This window comes from Lissotriton helveticus, chromosome 5_1 (assembly GCF_964261635.1).
Source record: "Lissotriton helveticus chromosome 5_1, aLisHel1.1, whole genome shotgun sequence".
Classification (NCBI taxonomy): domain Eukaryota; kingdom Metazoa; phylum Chordata; class Amphibia; order Caudata; family Salamandridae; genus Lissotriton; species Lissotriton helveticus.
The window spans coordinates 395,568,557-395,593,907 of record NC_136065.1 but is presented as its reverse complement, the minus strand read 5'-3'; the positions used below and the strand labels follow the sequence as shown (position 1 = coordinate 395,593,907).

Genomic DNA, 25,351 nt, shown 5'->3' with positions numbered 1-25,351 from the left:
GCACACTTCTCTCCATGCTCCAATCCCTGCTCCCTTTCCTCCTCTCTTCTATACATTATCTCTGCGGCCTACCCTTTCTCTCCTGGACTATTCTCAACTGACACCTTTTTCTCTTGAACCGCCTTCTCTTTCTCTGATACCCCCCCCCCCCCCCCATCTCTCTACTCATGACACCACCATTGCTCTGTATTCTCTTCTTCATCCTAGCCACAGATGTCTGCAGCTCTTTCCACTAGATGGCCTTTCCCTTTCTTTCTTCCTACCCCCCTCTCTTCTCTCCTACTCATTTCTTCCAGCACGTTAGTTCCCTTCATCTCATTTTCTCTTTCCACTTTATTTCTCCCACTAACACATCCCTCCTTACCCTTGCTCTCTTGCTATTTCTCCCTTACTTACTTAACTGTCATATCTCCTTTTAGGCTATCTCTTTTTTTAATTCTCCCAAACTTCCTATCAGCTTCTTCCAAATTCATTTCACTTCTTTCCCACCATCCTCCTCCTCCGCTCTCTCGCTCTCTCGCTCTCTCGCTCTCTCGCTCTCTCGCTCTCTCGCTCTCTCGCTCTCTCTCTCTCTCTCTCTCTCGCTCTCTCTCTCTCTCTCTCTCTCTCGCTCTCTCTCGCTCTCTCTCGCTCTCTCTCGCTCTCTCTCGCTCTCTCTCGCTCTCTCTCGCTCTCTCTCGCTCTCTCTCGCTCTCTCTCGCTCTCTCTCGCTCTCTCTCTCTCTCGCTCTCTCTCGCTCTCTCTCGCTCTCTCTCGCTCTCTCTCGCTCTCTCTCGCTCTCTCTCGCTCTCTCTCTCTCGCTCTCTCTCGCGCTCTCTCTCTCTCTCGCTCTCTCTCTCGCTCTCTCTCTCGCTCTCTCTCTCGCTCTCTCTCTCGCTCTCTCTCTCGCTCTCTCTCTCGCTCTCTCTCTCGCTCTCTCTCTCGCTCTCTCTCCAAATCTCTTCTGCTCTCTTTCTCTCTCTCTCTCTCTCTCCAAATCTCTTCTGCTCTCTCCCTCTCCCTCTCTCTCTCTCTCCAAATCTCTTCTGCTCTCTTTCTCTCTCGCTCTCCAAATCTCTTCTGCTCTCTCCCTCTCCCTCTCTCTCTCTCTCTCCAAATCTCTTCTGCTCTCTCTCTCTCTCCAAATCTCTTCTGCTCTCTCTCTCTCTCCAAATCTCTTCTGCTCTCTCTCTCTCCAAATTTCTCTCTCTCTCTCTCCAAATTTCTCTCTCTCTCTCTCCAAATATCTCTCCCTCTCTCTCTCCCTCTCTCTCTCCCTCTCTCTCTCTCTCTCTCTCTCTCTCTCTCCAAATCTCTCTCTCTCTCCCTCTCTCTCTCTCCAAATCTCTCCCTCTCTCTCTCTCCAAATCTCTCTCTCTCCAAATCTCTTCTGCTCACTCCCTTCCCATCCACGGTGACTCTCATGCCATTTAGCAATCTGAGGATGTCTCTGAACCTTGGGGCATCTGAGTACTGGCCAGGAAGCACCAAACCTATTGTGCGAGAGTGCACCATGTTGCATATTGCGAAAAACAGGACTCCTTTTACAATGTGTACATCGCCACCTCGGGAGTTTTTTTTAAAGTGGCTGTCCATGTGATTTTCACATGCAATACATTTTTTTTATTCCCCACTACTTCATAAAAGTGCTTACTTTTAGGAAGTGAAAGTTACAGTCGAACATTAAAATTGCCCCCGATCAAGCATTGGCATAGCCAATGGGTCTCGCCTTTGGGACCTTATAAGTGTTTAGCCATGCAACGGTTGGTGTTGTTGCACCAAGGATATTGGATATTGTGCTGCATAACTAAATACTTATAGGGTCCCAAAAGCGAGACCTATTGGCTATGCCAATGCTTGTTTTACTGAAGTAAACCTCTCTTCAGCACCATAACATCTTTGGGCATTTGTTTGCTCGCCATGAATCCGCATTCATTCATTCATTTCACTTGGTTACCTGCTGCCCATGAGTGCTTGAATTTTAGATATTGCTTAAAATGACTCATGTTAAAGATTGCATTAAGTTGAGAAGGTATGATACACAGTGTAATAAGGAGCAACGTACAAGCACGCCTTGCATCTAAAGCAAGTGTTTTTTGTTAAAACACTTTTTTATTTTGTCTCCAAGGACCTTTTTGCCCTCACTCCTATTTAACTCATGTTTTGAGACCTTCCAAGAGTTCTGCACAGATCTTTACCTTCCCATTGAGATCAGTTGGTCAGACCTGTCTGATTATTTGTTTGTTATCAATATTACCATCACTTCCCAAACTTCACTTGGCCCCTAATGTTGTTTGCTAGCCTTCTGGAAATGTTGCCAAACCATGATTAGCATAGTATATACAACGAAATCTAAGAGTGTGACTGTTGTACACAGAGGTGTAAATTTATTGAAAGAATATATATTATCTGAATGCCTCACTTAACCAAGATGTATCGACATTAGGTCACCTGGGTTGTAAGCAATTTAATCTCAGCTTCAAGTAGCTCATTAATGAGTGTTGATAAAGTCCTTCTTTGTTAAAGTAGTTTCTACCTTACAAGTGTACCAATATGGCCTTCTATAGCGAGTAAAGATTTTATGGTGATTAAAGGATCATTTGGAGAAGTTCTTTGTTGATTAGTCAACCATCACTGCTAGAGCTGATAAGCTAAGGTTGAACATCATAACGGTCTAGGTAGAGATTCTACAGTCCGTACTTGTACTGGTATAATATTGTGCATGGCAATCCGAGTACGCTAATGGCTAAAAGATATTGCTTTAGCAGCTTTTGTAATAGAATTAGATCTTGTTTTGGAATTTTCACTGATTATGTTTGAGATTTGGTCCCCAAGGAGCCATGCAAACCATTATCAGGGATCAGTTTAAATGGAACTGGTGGTTCGCTTCACACATCTCTTTGTGAAGATAACTGGTGGCATTGATGTTCCCCTCAAACTTGAAAGCATTTCCTGTGAATTCTATTACGTAGTTTCATGTATGAGATAAAACCTATGTTTTGGTATTATGGCATAAGGAGCATTATTAGATACCCCTAAAGCAGCAAGAATTTGCAGACATTGTGTCAAAGAGCTGGAATCTGGACAACCTATTTCACTACATCACCCTAGCCTTTGCCAATTAAAGATAAATCTAATGGTCCCCTTTTGTGGGGAAATTGAAATGTATGGTTTATTCAGGGGGAAAAAAGGTTTCATTAGAAGAGTCGGCTAGTAATGGAAAATAATCACTCAAATTTCGTTTTTTCAGATTAAGTTTTAATGATATCGATTATAAGAATTGATTATTTTTATATTTCTATAATGTTTTATCAATTAGTTTTTTGTTTTGGTTTCTTTAAGACGTAAATAAACACTTTCAATTTCATTTGACATATTGTCTTCATTTAGCATTAAATGCAGCAAAATTCTTGTGTTTTTGTAATGTGACAAGTTTGGAAATGCATCCTTACCTCCAATTTCCTTTGTTGTAGAATTCTTTTGTTGGTCTTACAAATCTTGGTGCTACCTGCTATGTAAACACCTTCTTGCAAGTGTGGTTTCTAAACCTGGAACTTCGAGAGGCCCTTTATTTGTACGAGAATGCCTGGAGTGCAGAAAAGGCAGAGGAATGCATCTTGGAAGACAAAGGTATGCAAAAAAAGACATTTTAACTGAAGCCTTTGCTAAACGTACTGACTTGGGCCTATTGGTTGTGTACAGGAATCACAGACTTATAAAAACATGTCCTAGTAAGAAGCTTTGTGTCAAACCCTTTTCTTAACATTAGCCTGTGAGGTTTTTAAGCATAAAACACTATTTAAGTGTTGCCAACAGGCAGTGTTGTTGAAAGGTCTCATGGACCATGCCAAAAACGTACACTGGGCTGTGACCCATAGCTTACCTTTCTCATTTACTTGTTTATTATTCAATGGCTTTCCTTCCACTTCTTGTGTTGGACCCCCCCCCCCCGCATCAATCAGTCAATCAAATGGGAATTGTATATCGCTACTTTTCACCCGTAAGGGTATCCAGGAGCTGGGAATTTCTGTTGCTGGGTGTATTTATTTATTTGAAAAGTTTTATAAAGCGCGAACAAGACCCATACGGGTATCAGAGCGCTGTACAGACAAGGTAAAATCGAGGGTAACAAACTCAATGAGAACAGTAAGAGAGGTTACAACAGTGAGGGAAAACAGAGCCTGTAAAGAGTAGGTGGTATCCTAATGTCACCAGGCATGTCATGCTCCTGTCTTGGGAATCCAATCGACATCCTAATTCTTTGTCCTGGTCACTACAACTCACCTAAATGAAACAACACACCTGAAAGCAATGATTTGTAAAAGAAAAGGCCAGGACTCGAGTATTTCATCCGTGATAACATGGACTCCTTGGATAATCTTAGTTGCCTCCCTCCAGTATTTCAGAACCATGATACCCAAAGACTCCTTTATAAACAGAAGTTAGTATCAGTGAAGGGAAATAAGTCATCTGCACCTTTAAAGAGTAACAGGACTGAAAGAAGATATATTATACATTTCAAACCCACAGAAGAGATATGATAGGAGCTACAAAGATTGCCAAAACATCAGATGAGGTCCTTTAGAAACAAGGCATTCAGCTCGGAGTATCATAACTGCAGTAAATAAAAGCAATAGTAATATTAATAACAATAACAGCAATAACAAGACAACCCCCCACTTCAGTACCAGAAGTTGCGAATTTTTCAAACCTTTTTTAGCCTAAAAAAGAAGAAACCGCTCACAATAACAATTAGTCTCATCAGTACCCAAAATATATTTGTGCATTCATTTGTTGGTTGGTTGGTGTACATCAGTGTGCAAAAATGAATCCTACATTCTATACATCTTTCGGTCTATTGGCCATTGCAACCGTCACTGATCTTGTTGATTAGAGCTCAACACTATTGAAAGCCCCTACTGGTTGCTCTAATAGGTCTCCCATCTTTACTGTCTGACAATCCGGATCAGCTTCCACATACAATCTAAATTCAATGCAAATCTCACGATCTATCTTTACATGTAACTAAACAATCCTGCAATGCATAATAAGCAAGTGGTCTTGACTGTATCCAACGAAAATAAATGTACTGCTTCACCAGAACCACTGTTCCACTAATAAACTTCAGCTATACCACAGGCAGCTTTGGGCACAATGTGACCAGCACATTTCTTGCATCCATGGTAAATGGCCTCCCCTGAACCTTTCACAGCAAACAACACTTACCCTTGAAGTCATCTGGGACATCAAACCGAAGACAGATCTGGTTCCTGTAGCGACCAGTGTTTTGGCAGACTCCGAAGCAGAAGCAAGGGATGCACTTGGAGCTGACCGGAACGTGAAACTGCCCATCAGGAAGTCCGTCAAACAGCCTGGTTTTCAGACCCTTTCTGAATTTCTGTAGGGAGGGGGAGCACCGGAGGGAGAGGGCGTTTCCAGACTTGGCAGTCGGGTAGGAGAAGGAGCGGCTGCCGCTCTTGCTTTGGTCGATGCGTGCATTCTGGGAGAGGGAGAAGGAGCACAGTTGTGGGGGGAAGGGGGCTGGTCGGAGTTCATCTGGTGAATAATGTACGCTGGTCCCTAATTTTGAAGGGCCTTGTAGGCGTGGGGTAGCATTTTAAACTGGCACCTCTTATTGGTGGAAAGCCAGTGAAGCTTTATGAGGTGAGGGGTGATGTGGGCCTGCCTTCAGAGATTGAGGACGAGTCTGGTGGCTGAGTTCTTAATGGTCTGTAGTCTCTTTAGCAGGTTTAAGGTGATTCCTACGTAGTGGTGTTGCCGTAGTCCAGGCGGCTGGGGACGAGGGCCTGGGTGACTGTGCGTCCGGTGCTGGCAGGTACCCACTTGAAGATTTTTCGGAGTGTGTGGTGAGTGATCAAGCAGGCTGAAGATACTGCATTGATCTGGCTTTTCATGATACATTTTCTGTTGAGTATGATACCTAGGCTCCTAGTGTTTTCTGTGGGTGAAGGTCCCAGTTCTGCTGGCCACCAGGAGTTGTCCCATGGAGATTTGTTGCTCCCTAGGATAAGTTCCTCCGTTTTGTTGGCGTTGAGTTTGAGGCAGCTGTTTTGTATCCAGAAGGCCGCGCTAATCATGCACAGTTGACCTTGGTGGTGGCAAGGTCAGCAGATAGAAAGAGGATGAGCTGAGTGTTGTCAGCGTATGATATGATGTTCATTCCATAGGTCCTGACCAAGATGGCCGGTGGGGGTCATATAGGTGTTGAACAGGGTAGGGCTGAGCGAGGACCCTTGGGGGACACGGTCGATGATATCATATGGATCATACCTTCTTTAACACCCTTTTCTTTTTATCTATCACTTTGAGAGTGCATGTGTTTAATTGTTCTCTTACAGTGTGGTGTCACCTCCTTCAAATACCTGTCCCCTGCTCTCCTTAGGCTCCATCCACACCCATTTTCCCCACTACCCCTTGCCCATATGCATCTCAGACTTGTTATTTTCTCCATCTTCCCAATCCCCATTGCTTTCCATAGGTAGGCCCTGTCCCCCACCCTCCTCTTCATTGCACCCTACCCTCTTGTGGTCCTGTAAATCACTGTTTTTCAATTTTTTTGTGCAGGGCTACACTGCACCCTTGCTACATACGGGATGCTGCAGCATGACACATATGTGCGCATTAGTGTTATTGCACCATTTTTATTAATGTGCTTGCCAATGGTGAATGACGGCGTTGGTAATGCCAACAGGTCATAAAAGGAGAGACCAGTCGGCTTGTCAGTGCTTCTTCTGTTTAATGATCTTTAGTCTCAGGAATGAGTTGTGGATGATGCCCATTCATGTGTTCCTATTAGGACAAGGTTTTGCTCGATGTTCTTGAGTGGGGTTGATAAAGTGTGCAGTAAAATGTTTGAAAAACAGGACTATAAAACGCTGTCTGAAGGTCACCTTGTTGGAGATCATGATATTTTCAGTCTCCAGCCCATTCGAAGCAAATTGTAAATAACTTCATCTCTTTGTGTAGTCAAGATTTATCAAGGGAAATCACACTCTCTTACCTACACTTTTACGTCATGTCAGCAATGTTTAAGCCAAAGTGGAATTTATATTGCCATCTTTAGTTCTTTGTAGTTTAAACAAACACATGGTGGGGGATATTCACAAACTTTAACTTAAAAGTGAGTAAAAATACACATGTAATTTTACTCCTACACTTTGTAGTAAATTTACTCATTTAGGCTATTCACCATTTATGCAGGCGTGTAGCTACCAAAGGTGCAGCAGTTGCAGTGCACCAGGGCCCGGAGCGGCCCATTGTAACTTGATAATTGTATCTTACCACCCCCACTGCAGTCATATGGGCCATTAGCCTTGGTTGCGCATGGCATCCGTGTTATGCTACTGTGTTTATAGGAGTAAACTTACTACGAAATTTAGGTTTACATGTCTCTGCCCCCTGAAACCAGAAGATGGAGCATAATTTACAAGTTTAAAGTTATTAGTAACTTTTCACATCTATGTTGAGATCTCCTCCACTGAGGTGAGATCTTCCTATCGTCAAGTGTAGGGAAATGTTTAACAGTTTATTGAGGGTTGAAAAAATGGTAAAACAATTTAAAAGATAAATATTAACATACATTAATTTAAGATGTTTAATGTAAATGTAAGAAAAGTAAAAACAAAAATGCTACAGCACTATTAACTAACTTTTTTTTATATTTCATTTAAATACAATTACATTTATTTTTAAACCTGTTTTAAAAAACAGCTAAAGTTTATTTTTATTTAGCATACATATATTTACATTTATGTAAAGAATTTTTTTTTCTTCAAAATTAAAGTTACATTTATTTTTTCGTTAATAAAGGTAATTTCGGTAATTTAAAATAAACTAATATTTTTACATTATAGATATATTTTAACGTTTAATTACATTTTATATAATTTTTAGTCTAAATGTATTTATCTTAACATTATTTCTTTGATTTGTTTTTTTTTAAGTCACTATCTCCACTGCTTTCTTTGATGGGTTGTTTCAGTGCGAGTGGTTGGCCATGTATATTGAATTGAAATTGCATTTATATGGCACTCATTACCCCTGAAGAGTCATTGAAGTGTTCTGCGACGAAAAGCACGCCACCCAGGAGCCCAGAGTTATTGGTCAATCAATTGGTTATTAGGATTGGTTGTGTGATCGCAAAAAAACATTCCATGCATTTACTCCACATTTTGAGGTCCGCTTTACATGCAGGGTTTAAGGAATATAGTAGGTGGACATTTGTTTGCGGTAACTTGCAAATCTGTAGGGTGAATCTGTAGAAAGGTTTTTTTTAAATTGTGCTTTAGAGGAATGTGGCTTTTAACAGTCTTTCTAGAAACGCTTTAAATTTCACAGAGGTGGCAGATACTTGCTTTGCAGAAAAAACCCACCAGTGCTTGTTGAGACCCTTTCACGAGTGACCGTGAAGCAGTGCATCATTTACGCACATCCCAGTACCTATAATTACCATGTAACCACACCATTGTGAAATCTCTTATGCACATCACCATACTGTAGATACAATGACTACATGCAAACCCAGAAAGAACCCTGTGTGTACCGACTAGATCAGTACAATCAGTTCTATGAAGTATTGTTACAGTATTGTACATGCACATTATTTTACACCATACAAATAACTATACATACAACCATGTTATGTAAATACCCTCCAAATTAATATATGACAAGGTAGTTGAAAAACGTGTTAAAAGAGTCATCATTAGCAAATTAAGCGTGTTTACCTTACCCACTCATTATTTGGTTCGGAAGGAGGGAGACCTCTACATGTAGGTAAGTAAATAGCATTTTGTAGTATGTGAGTAGTATTCCGATGCAGTGTGTGAAAAAGCACCTTAGTTTTTTTCTAAAGTATCAATGGATGAATCTAGGAAGGAAACCCGAAAAAAAAATTTATGTTCGTTTTATTGTATGAAGATGTGTACAAAAAAAGTAATTTTATTGTGGCACATACTTTTCCAATTTCAGTTGTGTCTGAAATAGAAAGAGAATATTAGTCTTATGGTTGTTAAACAAATGGAGCAGCAAGTGAATTGTTGTAGAACTTTTTAACTAAATAGTTCTGTGTGCCAGAAAGAGTCATAGTCAGATGTTAAAGTTGGATACAGTTAAATACATTGGCATACCAGTGGACATTTTTGCATCAGGTGAATACATTTATATTTCTAAAATAGCAGTCAGTATTTTTTTTATTATTATTCTTAAAAAAGTAAATAGCTTCCCCTTTCCTCCTTTTCCACGGAAATGGTCATTATGTTTCAAGTCCCCGATTGACTTAAGTCAGTTCTTGGCTTGACCACCTTTTGGACGATTGGTTCTCATGCAAAAAATTGAAGTGTTATGCCTCTAGATTCCAACTGCAAATTTTAAGCATGTGTTAGAAGCATTGTGTTGTCAAATTGTCAGGCCTCGAAAAATCTTTAAAATGTCCAGACCTGCAGGTCTAGTGACTTAAATAATCTGTATGACCTAACACTAATGCCTTTGACCCTAAACTGATTTCAAATTATGTGATCCTAAGCAAATATTTAAATTCACTGAGCTGCCATTTTCTTCATCACCTCTTCGTCCCCTCCCTCGCTTCCCTTCAATACAACAATGAGGCATTCCTGCCTCGCCAGACACCCATACCACATGGTCTTTATCACCAATACAAACTACGCTCCCCTTTTCCTTCCTCCGGTTTTTCCTTTCTTACCTTAAGACGCGTGTTCCGCAAGCCGGTAGTTTGCGGTGCTACGGTCGTTTTTTTTTACTTTTTCTTGGACTCTGGTTTTTCTGGGTATCTGTGAAAGCATGTGTGCATGCTTACCGGGCACTACGGGCCTGGCCGATCAGCGTGGAGGCCATGAGGTGCTGTGGAGATGCGATGCGCTTCTTAACGGCGTGTCTGTTGAAAGCCCGGAAAACTGTGTTACCCGCTCGCGGTGGCTACGGCTGTGCTTTCGGGTCGAAAGCCAGCCAGAGAGGCTGCAGTGATTGGGGGGAAGGCGCGACTCCTCAGCTGACAGTTTCTTTACTGTAAGAGCCTCATGCTACGGATTGGTTCCTGATGGTGTTTGCTGCCTATTTGAATCCCATGACTGATGTGGTGTCGGACGGAAGTGATTCCACCCAATAATGTAATGAGGGCCTTTGTTACAAATACTTATGTTTGTAAATCAAGTTTCTGCAAATATTTGTAATTTGCCCATCACAAAGCAAAGTGCTCCAATTTGTTTTGCCATTATTTAAATCTTTGTGTGCATCACACTTCCTGATATATTTTGAAATATGTGTTCCATTTATTTACAAACTTTTAAAATCCTCTAACTGTAGTAAGAGAGAGAAAAGTAAACGCCATTTTCCAGGAAAAGATAAGCTGCAATTACTAAAGTTTGACTGACATTTGACCTCTGACCTTGAACAGAGAGCATAGGTGTTCAGACAAAAAAAAAGATTTAAAGGCGTCTTTATTGCTCATTTACTTTGTGAGTGAACAGAGCATATGTTCCTTTCCAACTCAAGTTCACTCGCCATAACGGACCAGTAGGTCCTAAAAAAGCTCGAACAGACAAATTCTGAATTGTCGTAGCGAACGGATGAGTAGATTTTTCAAGGCCTGTTTGTACTGTAGAAACATGGACCGTTGTTTATTCGATTTATATGGAATCTAAATCCTCTAACGTACTGACCTATCTAATACCTATTATTGGGTATCTCATTGTGTTCTTCCCAAATGAGCATGCAAGGCTGACTTAAAAGTTGTAAACAAAATTCTTTGATTGTGACAGTTTGCCAAGCTGCCAAATGTGCATGGTCTCTTTGACTTACATTCTTAGAGATGGCTTTAGGATTATACCCTGATACAATGTCGTTTGCTAACATTTTGAATTTCTTTTTCAGAATATGAGCCTCAAACCATCTGTGAGCACCTGCAGTACTTGTTTGCATTGCTCCAGAACAGCAATAGACGTTACATTGATCCATCATGTTTCGTCAAAGCCTTGGGCCTGGATACTGGACAGCAACAGGTAATGATAGTAAGGCACATCAGCAGTACTTAATGGTGGGAAAAGTCTGGCTTGACAGTGCAGCTGTCTCCAATGACCAATTGTTGAAAGTTTATTTTTATTTTTTATTATACATATTGTGGGTGTTTGGCTTTATCTAGTAAGGATTTTTGTTTTGCCTTCCTGTTGCTCCCTGGTCTATTGTTGCACCTCATATGGAATGCTGTCATTGCAGCTCATGAGAGAATATTTTACATCTCTAAAGTACTTTGAGTAATCCAACTTTAAATTGGTGTTCACAAGGATGCATAGTAGAAAGAAAACCATTATTTGTTTTGTTTGTTCACTACAGCAACTTTTTCAATATTTTAGTCTGGTTTGGAAATGCAAGTCACACATATGGGCATTGTCATTGCAAATTATTTAACTGCATGCGTGCGGGCGGAATTCCGCTCGTACGCTGAGATTTTTAAAAGCGCACTTTACGTGACGAGCTGGGCTCGTCATCAGCGTGCGAGGAGGCTACCTCATGACGAGCCCAGCTCGTCATCAGCGTGGAAGGGGTTAATATCTCCCTTCAGATCTGTTCATAAATTATGAGCATTACATTTGTTTCAGCATTGAAACTTCAATAGGTGAATATATTTGGTAGGACCTGGAAAGAGAACGGTTCTGCTAAATGTAGGCCAAGACTGGAGATTCATTGTTATCAGTCCATAATAGCTTCGCCACGTGAGGTGCACATCTGTTTTCAGAGACATTTAAGCTAGCTCAGCAAAGCAATGATGCAAACTGCTCTGAGAGTGACAGCTGATTTCGTAGTACATTTTGCCCCTCCCCCTGAAGCCATGATCATGCCTGCCCACACGAGTCGGAGAAGCAAGGTGGAGGACGGCGCGTTGTTTCTCCGCCCGGGTCAAGCAGTTTCCCTTCCACACTGATACAGTCAGTTGTATTCTTCCCCATTTCCCCCTTACCCCCTGAATGGTTAAAACGGTAGTATGAGTCACCCCTCCTCTGTTGTCCTCCGGTGAATCTTCAACGCTGTATAATTGCTGCTGCCTCCGTGCTCTCCGCTCAGTCACTGTGCCCTGTCCGCTTGCTGAGGTGGGTGGACTTGGGGGTACAGCAGAACGGGTGGTCCGGCATGGTCAGACGGTGCATGATGATTAGAGACTACAGGTATACCACTGCATTTGGGACCTTAAGGGGCAACTCTGTAAGGTAAAGTTGTCCTTTTTGCAGTGGGGGCAGCAGCTTTAAAATGTGCACTGAGACTTCGCAGCTCCAGCAAGTTTCAGCTAATGCCTGTCTGCTCGCTACAAATTATAATTGCAACTATTTTATTTAGTGTGAGTGGAGGCGGCAGCACTAGCAAGACCAGGGTGAGGAGGTAAGTGGATGGCTGCTGTGCAGTCTGCTATAATGAAACTGAGTTCTACTGCAATGCCATTTGTGGATCTGTGCCTGTTTTTTGGGGGTGCAACATAGACACATAGCTGCATGTGTGCACCTTTCAAAGCGCCAACAGCTAGTTCGTAGTGCTGCCCATCACTCAGTAGTGCTTCCTGCATCTATCCGCACCCGGCCATCCCCGAATTCCTACACCTATACCTACAACGCAGCACAGCTTTGCAGCCCGATGCCAAAGTCACAATTGGGAAACGTAAAGGCCCAGGAGATCCAACTAGAGTGCACTCCCTTCCACACCCCTTCAGGACTACTAATATAGACAAAATGTGGCAAAGGGCGGTGGGGATTATCTCCAAAGAAACAGCATTGACGGAGAGGAGACTGTTACTGGGAAACCCCACTGATTCCTCATCACTTAATTCAATTGCTGTAGACAGCAAAGCAGATCACCCGGGGATGGGTAATAATCAAGGTAATGCAGAGGGAGCAACCCGGGCCCTAATTCAAATGGGGCATGACCTAAAGCTAACTCTTGACTTTGACGTGCTGCTAAACGATCCCGGCAATAAACCTTGTCCCCACCCCCCCAGTCCCTGCTAGCCCACGTACAGATTCGAATATTTTTTACCTTTCAACTTCTAATGACGAAGGGTTCCTGCGTGCACCTTACTAGACTGTGAACCTCATGGAATCTTTCTTTGCGAGAATTTAAAACTATTTCCATCAAGTATTTCCCACATTGTTAGTGTGCATGGATTCCGTCAAAAAGGGCCATGATGGGATTTTCCAAAACAGTCAAGAGAGCCCAAACCTGCCTGGGAATGATATCTGGGTGCTCGGGAAGTCACTAACATATTAGAACATCGCTTAACTAACAAGACAGTTCCCCCAAATAGATAAGAGAAAATGTTAGGAGAAAATAGATGTCTTTTTTATTATTTACAATATTTTGTCAAGGTTTGCAAAAATAACACATAACATAATTTCATTGGTGCAAACAATACATATAAAAGGAGTCCCAAAATTAAGAATATACTCACAACCACAAATACATGCATACTCATACACTAACCACTCGAGCAATTCATCATTAGTAATGTGGTAAATGATCCAACTCGATTCAAGTTCATGTACAAAAGGTCAACCTAGTAAGTAGACTTTCGTGCGTCATCTAGTTGTGGAAGATGGAAATATGCGGAGGCACGAGGTTCTCAAGCGCAAACGCGCATTTCGGTGTCTAACCCAATGTGGGTCACACTTTCATCAGGGCGACCAGGTCAAATGTGGGACACCAGGGAAGATGCGCCTGCTGGAATAATGGAGTGATGTAAGACAATGGGTATCATGCCATGTGAATAAGGATTACATAGGTCAGAGGCATACAGTTTCAACGTATGCAGCGTATTTTGACAAGGAGAATTAAACGTTAGCAGCGGAATAAGATGGCAAATTTTATATGATCATAAACGGATATAAATACATGAATGAGAGAAATGCGCACAAAGGAATAGGACAAGGGTAGACCGGAGACTGAGAGAAACTCACCCACGTTCATGTGAGGTTTAAAAGTATGAATATAGTGACCAATATTAGGCCAGAGGGTTTATACACAAACATATGCACAATCTACCTTGATAGGGGGCATTCAGATAAATCAACTGCAATAGAGAAAATTATGTGAGACCAGCTCAACACACAGGATCTGAAAGAACAAGAGGGATCTGGGATGACAATCTAAACAAAAATGAGAGGGGGGGACGATAAAAGGTTCTGGAAAGTACATGATCCTGTTCAATGATTCCGTGCAGTAGAATAGAGCTTACCAATACGTTATTATGGATACAGCTGAGGAGTGGGCTCTTAAGGCTACAGGACGAGGGAATTTTAAAATGCAAGATGATCCAAAGAATATATATGTCCATCTAAGGGGATAAACAAACACTATAACAAATATGGCCTATCTCGAGAAAAGGAGAAAAGGATCGCCCAAATGGGCAGCTCACTGGTCGAAACAAGAAATAGCCGCATTTATAAAAATAAGGGTGAAAATAATTAGACTAAAGATCCCAAGATGCCAAGTATCAACCGGTCTGGGAGACCACAAATGGACGTCAATCATAAGGAGAGTGTCTAGCCTAATGCGCCAAGTAAAAAGTGGAGAGCTAGGCTGATGCAAGGGACAAAACAGAGATGAGTCTCTATCTGTAAATATATATGTTTTGCGGGTGACCCGGGACAATGGGGATTCTAGGCAGACACCGCAAACATTGCATGTCTGTCCATCTCACGCCGCAAAAGGGATACACAGACAAACGGGTCTAAGTCATTTAACGGGAGGGGATAGGCACACATAGTGTTTGTGTCCTAGGTAGGGAAAAAGGGGGGATAGGGGTTGAGAGACTCCTGTGTATACTTGGCAGACGCAGCTGCTTAAGTCCTCCTGCGGCGTGCGGGAAAGCAGGCTCCCGACAGTCCGCGAAATCAGCTGAAGGAACAAGATATACGTTTGAGGGGTATATAACGGATGAAATCCAAACGCGGCAACCATTAGGATCGGGTGGTTCGGGCGCCTCCCAGCAGCGTGAGAGATGGAAAAAGAAAGAGGACTGCCCCAAGCCTCGGTATAGCCAGGATAATGCGGTGGCCATATTAGACATAGGAGACGCCAATGAGTAAACAAAATGTGACAGGCTGAAGGATAAGTGAGTTTATGAGGTCATCTTAAAAGTACGGTGGCCAAAATTTCCAGGCGGAAAGGTCTCCTCCCTATGGTGAAGATTTAGAGCTCAGGAGCTAGCGGGCTGTAATGGATAATGGAAAACAGAACACAATAGCCATTTCAGGCAAAGACGAACAAAGTGTCAAAAATAACACAAAACACAATGCGAGGGAGAACAAAAAGTTGATGGGGAACAACAACATATGTGAAATAGCATCAGTCTAACCAAGAGACAGGTATAGAATAAGATTGCAATGAGGAATCAAAGGGGGGACAAAACGAGTATAAAAAATGAAAAAGAGAAGGGAACAACCATTGTCAGCTAGGGACACAAAAAAGGATTCAGCGGGGTCACCGATACCAGGCAGCGGAGGTCCAATCAGAAAAGGTAGATTATGGCGACAATACGAAATTCGTTGTAGGGTATTTGGAATAAACTGAAATAAGGGAAGATGGATTCGTCATACGATCGCGCATTCTCCCATGGGCAGATTTCATTGAGTCCTTTCTCCTGTGAGTTAAGGAGGAAAATACAGAAAACCTCTTTTTCTTCTGATGGCAGTCAGGTCCCTTCCTGCCTGTGGTTGCACTCTCTAGAATGGACCACCTCAGGTCATTCTCCGTATAGCCTATCTCTGACCAATGGTTCACCAATGGGGTAGAATGCTTCTTGAGTCGGATGTTGGACTTATGTTCACCAATTCTCCTCCTACATTCTCTGCCTGTTTCTCCAACATAGTCCAGATTACACGGACAGAGCATGACATATATAATATTGGATGAACGACAATTGGTCATTTCAAAGAGGTATACAGTTCGTTCATTCACTTGGATGGTATCACTGACTAGCTTTGGGGCGGGCCTGATAGGAAGCACATCAGTGGTTTCCTTTAATGGGCTGGCTGCCAGTAATGGACTTTTGACAAAAATGTGTAAATTCTTGGTTCTTGGCTCTCACCAAGTGATTCTTGAGATTATTGTTTCTTCTGAATGCGAACAACAGCTTAGGTAGCTTGTGTTCACAGTTGTCCATGCTCAGTAAATACCATTGGGCATTGATGGTCTGATGTATTTTATGGTTAAAGTTGTAATGCCCGGTAACCCATACCAACGGTTTCACGGTTGTAATACCTGGCCCTCTTCAGAGAGTCTTTGATCAATTTTGTGGGGTATCCTCAAGTGAGCAATTTCACTTTTAGAATGTCGGCTTGTTTCAGAAATTCATACATATTCGTACTGTTTCTCCATAAACTGAGAAACTGACTGAAGGGGATACCCTCCTTTTGGCAGCGGGGGTGGTACCTGCTGAACTGTAGTAGCGTGTTTCTAGCCGTAGGCTTGGTGTATAGTGAACCTTGTAGTTCGGAGTCTCGGTGCTCGATCCAGACATCGAGAAATTCAAGTTTACAATTGCTAGATTGAGCAGTGAACTTGAGATTGGGGTCGCCCACGTTAATCCAGCTAGTGAATTCATCTAGGGATTCCTGGTCCCACTTCCAAATGAAGAAAATGTTGTTGATGAACCGAGACCAAGAGCAGACATTTTCAAAGAAGGGGGCCATCTCATTATATGTTCTGTGCCTCAAAGTGTCCCATGTAAAGACATGCTAAACTTGGGGCACAGGCCGCCCCCATGCTGTCTCCCTGGACTTGCTGGTAGTAGGTGTTATTAAACTCAAAGAAATTTTCTCCTAGGACAATGTCTAAATATTGAAGGATAAATGGTGATGGGATTTTATCACACTCAAATCGAGCTGCATGTTCCATTGTAGTAGTTAAGGATGGTGCTCAGGTCATAAACACTGAGTCAACGCAAACTGGCCAAAGACCCCTGATACCCAGCAACTGTGTGCAGCTGCAAATGTAGCTAGAGATGCTGTCAATAGCTAGGAGAGTGGACAGATATTATGGATGAGGGTGCTCCACATACTGCAAAAGCAGCAGGAGTGAGTGGATCCCTATTGCCCACTAACTTGGCAACGCTTAGGATTCGGCCACCTACATCAACTACTTTAATCCCCACACAGTCAGCCGGTGATCAACTTTCCACCAGCATCCTGCCACTATATTCTTGTCCTGGGTCATGTTCCTGAACTGAACATGAACCAAAAGGAGGGACAAGAGGTACTGACTAATGTTTAAACTGGATGGCCCAACACAGGAAGTTCCCCTATTATACGGCTAATGAGATTCTGCTTACACGAAGAGTGGGGTGGCTGGGATCGGGGCCCAAGGGCCCCGGTGGTAATTATGATTTTTAGATTTCCCTCCCCTAGTGGTACAGTGGTTGTTATTTGGCCCCATCCTACTACCTAGGAGAGCGACCAGGATTGAGCTAGTACCGTAGGGGTATTTCTATAATTCAACCTGCCCTATGGAATTTGACAACCTTGCAATAAAACCATATATTTGTAATGGACCTGATAGGGATCCGGTAAGGCACATGCGGGATTCTGTTGATTTTAGGATTCCCACTTTGAATCGTTTTGATGCCCTAGAGGCGGTGAAGTGACTAGCCACTGCCCTGATAGGCTCTCTCTAGCTTCTCGCTCCAATATGAAACATCAGGGACAAACTGAATTGTGGTAAAGCTTGTAATCACCGGGAGGGAAGGTGCAATAGGACTTTTCTGACCCTAGTCTTAGTTATGATGGGCATGACGCCGAGTGGGACGTAAATGCTGCCGGGATATTTAGGCCTATGGACCGTGGCAAAGATAGCTCCCCAGTGGATCCAGACCATGTGGAGGTGAGCTTGAAGGATTCCACGGGATTGCCGCCTCCCCAGGTTCTGATCGGTTCCCCTGGTTGGTAATGGTGATCACTTGGGTTTGAATGACCCTAAGGCATCTGGGACAAAAATTTGACCTATAGCAGCAAAAATGTTGTCCTGGAATATAGCAGGATTAGCCTCTAAGTTGAACATCCTGAAGTAGGCAGTTTATTGACCTACACTCTGTCTCTTCCAGGAAATCTGGTCTGTAAGGCCATTGTTTCAATCAGGTTAAGCCAACTTTAGCAAAAAATGCGATTTCAGGTGGAAGGGGCAGGCCTTCAGGTGGGTTGTAACATGGGTTAAGGCCAGCTTAAAAAGCAGAGCTAAAGAAGTACTATTACATCCCCAGATATTATTTGTGTTGCGGTGACTACCATGTCCCAAACTGTCTTTTTTATAATGTATATCTGAGGCCAGATGGAACCTCACACGATTCTTCTATAATTAAACTGTTAACCGCCATATGACAGTAGTCAAGGGGAGTGTTTTGAAGGTTGTGGGTGGCGACTTGAAATGCCAATTTGAGCCCTTTAGGTGATAATGTTGTAACTCTTACTTCTGAAGAAGAGAACGTCTGGGTTATCCCTTGATTAGCTATGGCACAAATTAAGGATCATCTCTGACATTATAAATTAATGCTGTTTCCTTGAACATAGGTCTGCGTCCTTTGAATTGGAGATCAATGTCTGACACCGAAGGGACACTTGTGAATCATGCTTCAGGGATAAGTCTCACTGGCTATATTCTAGTCTATATAAGGGCTTGGCCACTGATTGATTTGTTTTGTTCTACAGCAATGTGATAGTGATTACATCACATTAGTCCTTGAGGCTGACTTTCCCGCACTTGGTAAGATTACTGGTATTGAAGACCCCATTTATTGTAGGCTGCATCTGACAACAAACATGTGCAGATGGGCTAGTATAATGGACTCGGAGGAGTGATTGGGTGAGATATTTTCCCTGGTAGCTGATGGTTTAAGGGAACTTGTAAATGTAGAGAGTGAGGCTTATACGGGAGCAAAATAGATGTTTGGGGGGGGGGTCCATATTTTTTTCCTAATAATATTTAACAACATCCTGGGTGGAGCACCAATCCCTCCTGCTTGGGGAGGGGCCAAAAGTATCTCCATCCATAACAAGCATTGGCATAGCCAATAGGTCTCGCCTTTTGGACCTCATAAGTGTTTGGCCATGCAACACTAGATGTTGTTGTACCAAGGATATTGTGCTGGATAACGAAACACTTATAAGGTCCCAAAGGCGAGACCTATTGGCTATGCCAATGCTTATCTTATTGGCTGCTGTTAAACTCAAATGCAAAAACAACAATTGATGGACAGAATGCAGACGAATGTCATACATTCACCCCAGTACAGAGATCTGGGCCTAAATCCATCGTTTTTTTGCACTCCACACCACCCCAGGTCAGACATGGCCATATGCAAATCAGCCTTGACCCTGTGCCTCATGGGAACAGTCCAGCCCGAACTGCCAAGCCATGTCTTTCCTGGACGGGAATCAAGCATCCAAGGACCAGTTTCTGGCTATCAGCCGTCATCAGCCTGAATAGCTTGACTCCAGAGGTGTGGAGAGCATGGGACTCACGTCTGAGCATACCCATCCCACTCGGGGTGACAAATGCAAAACAAGCATTGGAAATGCAATAGGTCTCGCATTAGAAAAGTTGGAGCTATTGATCTTGTAAATGTAATCATTTTTTAAGTTATGTTTATGTTTTTATAATAGCATATGTATTAATTTTGTTATTGTAAATGCCAATATTTATAGAATTTGCAAATGTGACACCTATAGCATTATTTAACATCTTTTTGTGACATTTGTAATAAAGCTTGAAACATTGAGAGAACATATTTGAACAAGTGGTGCTGTGGTGGTGCTGAGTGATAACGTGGTGGTGCTGAGTGGTGCTGTGGTGGTGCTGAGTGGTGCTGTGGTGGTGCTGAGTGGTGCTGCTGAGTGATGGTGGGGTTGTGCTGAGTGATGCTGTGATGGTGCTGTGATGGTGCTGTGGTGGTGCTGATTGGTGCTGTGGTGGCGCTGAGTGATGCTGCGGTGGTGCTGAGTGATGCTGCGGTGGTGCTGAGTGATGCTGCGGTGGTGCTGAGTGATGCTGCGGTGGTGCTGAGTGATGCTGCGGTGGTGCTGAGTGATGCTGCGGTGGTGCTGAGTGATGCTGCGGTGGTGCTGAGTGATGCTGCGGTGGTGCTGAGTGGTGCTGTGGGGGCCCTGAGTGATGCTGTGGAGGCTGTGAGTGATGCTGTGGAGGCTGTGAGTGATGCTGTGGAGGCTGTGAGTGATGCTGTGGAGGCCCTGAGTGATGCTGTGGAGGCCCTGAGTGATGCATGCTGTGGAGGCCCTGAGTGATGCATGCTGTGGAGGCCCTGAGTGATGCATGCTGTGGAGGCCCTGAGTGATGCATGCTGTGGAGGCCCTGAGTGATGCATGCTGTGGAGGCCCTGAGTGATGCATGCTGTGGAGGCCCTGAGTGATGCATGCTGTGGAGGCCCTGAGTGATGCATGCTGTGGAGGCCCTGAGTGATGCATGCTGTGGAGGCCCTGAGTGATGCATGCTGTGGAGGCCCTGAGTGATGCATGCTGTGGAGGCCCTGAGTGATGCATGCTGTGGAGGCCCTGAGTGATGCATGCTGTGGAGGCCCTGAGTGATGCATGCTGTGGAGGCCCTGAGTGATGCATGCTGTGGAGGCCCTGAGTGATGCATGCTGTGGAGGCGCATAATGATGCTGTGGTGTTCCAGAGTGATGCTGTAGTGTTCCAGAGTGATGCTGTAGTGTTCCAGAGTGATGCTGTAGTGTTCCAGAGTGATGCTGTAGTGTTCCAGAGTGATGCTGTAGTGTTCCAGAGTGATGCTGTAGTGTTCCAGAGTGATGCTGTAGTGTTCCAGAGTGATGCTGTAGTGTTCCAGAGTGATGCTGTAGTGTTCCAGAGTGATGCTGTAGTGTTCCAGAGTGATGCTGTAGTGGTGCTGAGTGATGCTGTAGTGGTGCTGAGTGATGCTGTGGTGGTGCTGAGTGATGCTGTGGTGGTGCTGAGTGATGCTGTGGTGGTGCTGAGTGATGCTGTGGTGATGCTGAGTGATGCTGTGGTGATGCTGTGGTGGTGCTGTAGTGATGCTGTGGTGGTGCTGAGTGATGCTGTGGTGGTGCTGAGTGATGCTGTGGTGGTGCTGAGTGATGCTGTGGTGGTGCTGAGTGATGCTGTGGTGGTGCTGAGTGATGCTGTGGTGGTGCTGAGTGATGCTGTGGTGGTGCTGAGTGATGCTGTGGTGGTGCTGAGTGATGCTGTGGTGGTGCTGAGTGATGCTGTGGTGGTGCTGCGGTGGTGCTGAGTGGTGCTGTGGTGGTGTGTGGTGGTACTGTGGTAGTGCTGTGGTGGTACTGTGGTAGTGCTGTGGTGGTGCTGCTGAGTGATGTTGTGGTGGTGCTGAGTGGTGCTGTGGTGGTGCTGCTGAGTGGTGCTTTGGTGGTGGTGCTGAGGTGGTGGTGCTGAGTGATAATGTGGTGGTGCTGAGTGATAATGTGGTGGTGCTGAGTGATAATGTGGTGGTGCTGTGGTGGTGCTGAGTGATAATGTGGTGGTGCTGTGGTGGTGCTGTAGTGGTGCTGTGGTGGTGCTGAGTGATGCTGTGGTGGTGCTGAGTGGTGCTGGGGTGGCGCTGAGTGATGCTGGGGTGGCGCTGAGTGATGCTGGCGTGTTGCTGTGGTGGTGCTGAGTGATGCTGGGGTGGCGCTGAGTGATGCTGGGGTGGCGCTGAGTGAAGGTGTGGTGTTGCCGAGTGAAGCAGGCTAAAGGAATCATCTATTTAAGCTAACAAAATATTCAATATTGCTGACTGGCGGAAGGGGACATATGGTTGTGAAACTGTTTGAAATGCATACCACGGGAGCAGGGGCCAGTCACCGATGCAGTGTAATTCACATCACTGGCAGTATTCTAGCTTCAGGGGGCAGGGGGAAGGTGGTAAAGCATGCAGATAAGGATCGTATTAAGCAGGAGAGACTAAAGACCTTTGCGTTTCGGATCTGCAAGTATGTAGGTCGTGGCTGGTGTTAGTGCACACCACAAATGCTCCCAAAAGCGTGCATAGTGTTTTACAAAACATGCAAATACTACTTTTTAACAAAGATGATCTATGGTAGTGAAAGGCGGCAGGCAAGATGGCACGGAAGAAGCAGACATGGACAGCCAGCTGGGCAATGCTGTCGATCCCCAAGCTCCTTGAGGCGCGCTACAGATCTAGGTAGCCACAATAAAGCTACCTGCCTCATGCACAGCCCCCGCCCCCAGTCACAAGTTCCAACAGAAGTAGGGGTGGGTGGTAATAGAAAGGAAGGAGGCGGCTTTGGCTTTCTCCCAATAATAAATGTTGAAGTGGGAGCAAAACAGATAAAAATTTCTTGGGCATAAATCACACAACATATATTGCAGAGACTAAAGTAGGCTTCCTTTCAAGTCTGGTGGGGGAGCAGGGGCGCCAGCAAGTGGGAGGGAATAGCTCTCGGTATTTCTGGGTGGGCGGGGGAGCAGGAGCCTGTGGTGTGACAAATGTTGGTGTGTGAGGCTGCCTTTCAAGTCGGGTGGGGAAGCAGGTAGTCTAAATGCGACAAATGGTAGTCTGGTGCGAGGCGTGGGGGCGGGGGAGGAGGAGCAGGGTAGCAAGCGGGAGTGGGAGGAATAAGTAGGGTCGGGGAGTTTGTTCGCATATTCGCAAAGGAAACTGCAATAATGTTGATAAAAAACAAGTAAAGGAAACCATCTAGACATGCACACATAGACTTTAGCATGTATTTAAAAAAGGGAAGATAGAAACACGCAGTCTTGTTTGCGGACAGACGTTCACAGAGACATACATGCATTGCACACAGACATGCAGAGGCAAACATGCACGCCTACCTGCAGACTACCACGAGGATGAGGAGATATGCACATGAAACATAATGGTAATGCAGAGAACACGAGACATACTGACACATACACACACATGCAAAGAGGCACACATGCACATTTGCAGATAAACAATGGGGGGAGGGGTCAGTATGCAGACACACAGATGCAGGGGGATTCGTTAAACAAAACCTAGACAAAAAGAGAGCTGGAGAAGTGCTTACTCGAACACGCATGACAATCACAACACAGTCAAGTTTGTATGTCATGCACTGCTCTGTGGTTTCTGGTCACAATGATGACACATTGCTTTGAAGTCTCATGGCGGGGGGGAGCAGCTTGGGAGGCATTACATTGAAGTCTGGTGCGAGCGAGTGAAGATTGTCATCACTACAATCACTTCCAGATGTGCCCTCTCAAAACTGAACCGCTGCTGGTAACCCTGTGTTCCTTAGAGTTGCAGAGGTGAGCTCTGTAACAAAGGTTTATTCTCTCTGTCACTTAAGTTTTGGTGACTTGGCCTAGCCTTTCAATATTCGTAAAAGTGGTAGGGTGGAGCTGGGACGGTGATTTTTTGTGAAGTTTAAAATGAAGACATTTGAGAAAACTTCTATTTGCAGTTTACAAATATATCATTTAACTGCACATAAATTTTCAGCTGAAAATTCAATTGCAGTTAAATGATATGACTTACTGTCATTCTATGTATACATGCATGCCAGACATTGAATTATTTTCAGGTCATTCATTTTGTGGTACAAAAGTCTCAGGAACAACAAGTATGTGTGGTGAAGGCTCCATTAGTGCGTGCGGGTGGTGACCGCTTTCTAAAGCCGATATTTGCATAGGCAAAAACACACTTGTCAGCGGGGGAAGCCCCCTCAAATGGGAGTCGGAAATGTTCACTAACGAGGAACTGTGATCAAGCTAATACTTCCTAAAGCCGACCTTTCAGCAGCGTCTAAAGCCCACTTGGAGCAGAGAAAGGCGCTTTAACCGCATCGCTGCAGCGGCTTTTCCCGCTGTACGCGGTAATTTTGAAATTACCGCGTTACATGACGAGCTCAGCTGGTCATGAGCACACGGCAGGTAACGCTCACGATGAGCTGAGCTCGTCATCAGCGTGGAAGGTGTTAAAGTAGATACGTGCCCGGGGAAGCCTGGCAAACGTTATCCTGCGCGCAGTGAAAGGGGCCTGATCGGAGACTTGTGAACAAGAAATGTGTCCTTAAAGTGGGCATATGTGTAGTGAAGGCTCCCGTAGCTAGGCCTGGGGGGGGGGGGGGGGGGGGGGGTGAAAGCTTTCTAAAGCCGATATTTGCATAGACAAACAAAACAGACTTGTGAACGGTGACACGCACCTTGAAGTGGACTTGTGAAAAATGCTTCATTCTGCTTACATGCTAATGGGGAAAAAGGTTTCATAAAGTGGAGATATAATCAGGGAATGGCTCATTAAAGTGGACCAGTGAGAAGGGAAAGTTTCCTTGAAATAACAAGCATGAAAAACAAGTCGGGCGGCACAACAGGGGCTGAAAAAAAAAAACGCGGCCGCGAAATGAAAGTAAAAAATGCGGCCGCAAAATGAAAGCCTTTGATGCAGCAGGGTGCGGAGCGGATACCTTTTTAAGAGCTGCTGGAGGCACCACGCTGGGGAACAGATGGCTGGCTGGCTTTGATGTGCACGCGCTTTATGTCAATTCGCTTGCGCATTGAGCTTGCTTTTCATGGGGACTGGATGAAATCGCCAGTTTGGTTCACCTCTGGATAAGCCCCTATATTCTCGCAATCTCAATGCGCAAGCGCATTGACAGGCGAGACCTAAACAACAATTGATGGACAGAATGCAGAACAATGTCATACATTCACCCCAGTACAGAGATCTGGGCCTAAATCCATCGTTTTTTTGCAATCAAGCATCCAAGGACCTGTTAGCCTGAAACCGGTCCTTGGATGCTCGATTCCGGTTCAGGAAAGACATGACTTGGCAGTTCGGGCTGGACTGTTCCCATGAGGCACAGGGTCAACCTGGGGTGGTGTGGAGTGCAAAAAAACGATGGATTTAGGCCTAGATCTCTATACTGGGGTGAATGTATGACATTGTTCTGAATTCTGTCCATCAATTGTTGTTTTTGCATTTGTCACCCCGAGTGGGATGGGTATGCTCAGACGTGAGTCCCATGCTCTCCACACCACTATAGTCAAGCTATCCAGGCTGATGAAGGCTGATAGCCAGAAACCGGTCCTTGGATGCTTGATTCCGGTCCAGGAAAGACATGGCTTGGCAGTTCTGTACTGGGGTGAATGTATGACATTGTTCTGCATTCTGTCCATCAATAATTGTTTTTGCAGCTGTAATAAAATCTAGCCTTTCTGACACCAAGGCTAGGAAAACCTATTTTAAACTCGATTCTGCTGTTTCATATACTGTATTGTGTGAGTGTCATGCTTCATTTAGAAATTGACTGACTTGACTTCTTGCCACTTTACTTTCTGTAATGCCTTTAATTTTTCAATAAACGTTC

General features: G+C 44.2%; 1 protein-coding gene across 2 annotated transcripts in view; it reads left to right on the top strand.

Annotated features, from left to right (window-relative positions):
* The window catches only part of USP48 (ubiquitin specific peptidase 48), a 725,601-nt gene that overhangs the window by 19,826 nt on the left and 680,424 nt on the right, over positions 1–25,351 (top strand). For both annotated transcript variants that reach the window (XM_078642611.1, XM_078642612.1), the window contains exons 3-4: positions 3,453–3,609; positions 10,888–11,015. In XM_078642611.1, the coding sequence (XP_078498737.1) occupies positions 3,453–3,609; positions 10,888–11,015 (285 nt within the window). The remainder of the gene's footprint in view (positions 1–3,452; positions 3,610–10,887; positions 11,016–25,351) is intronic.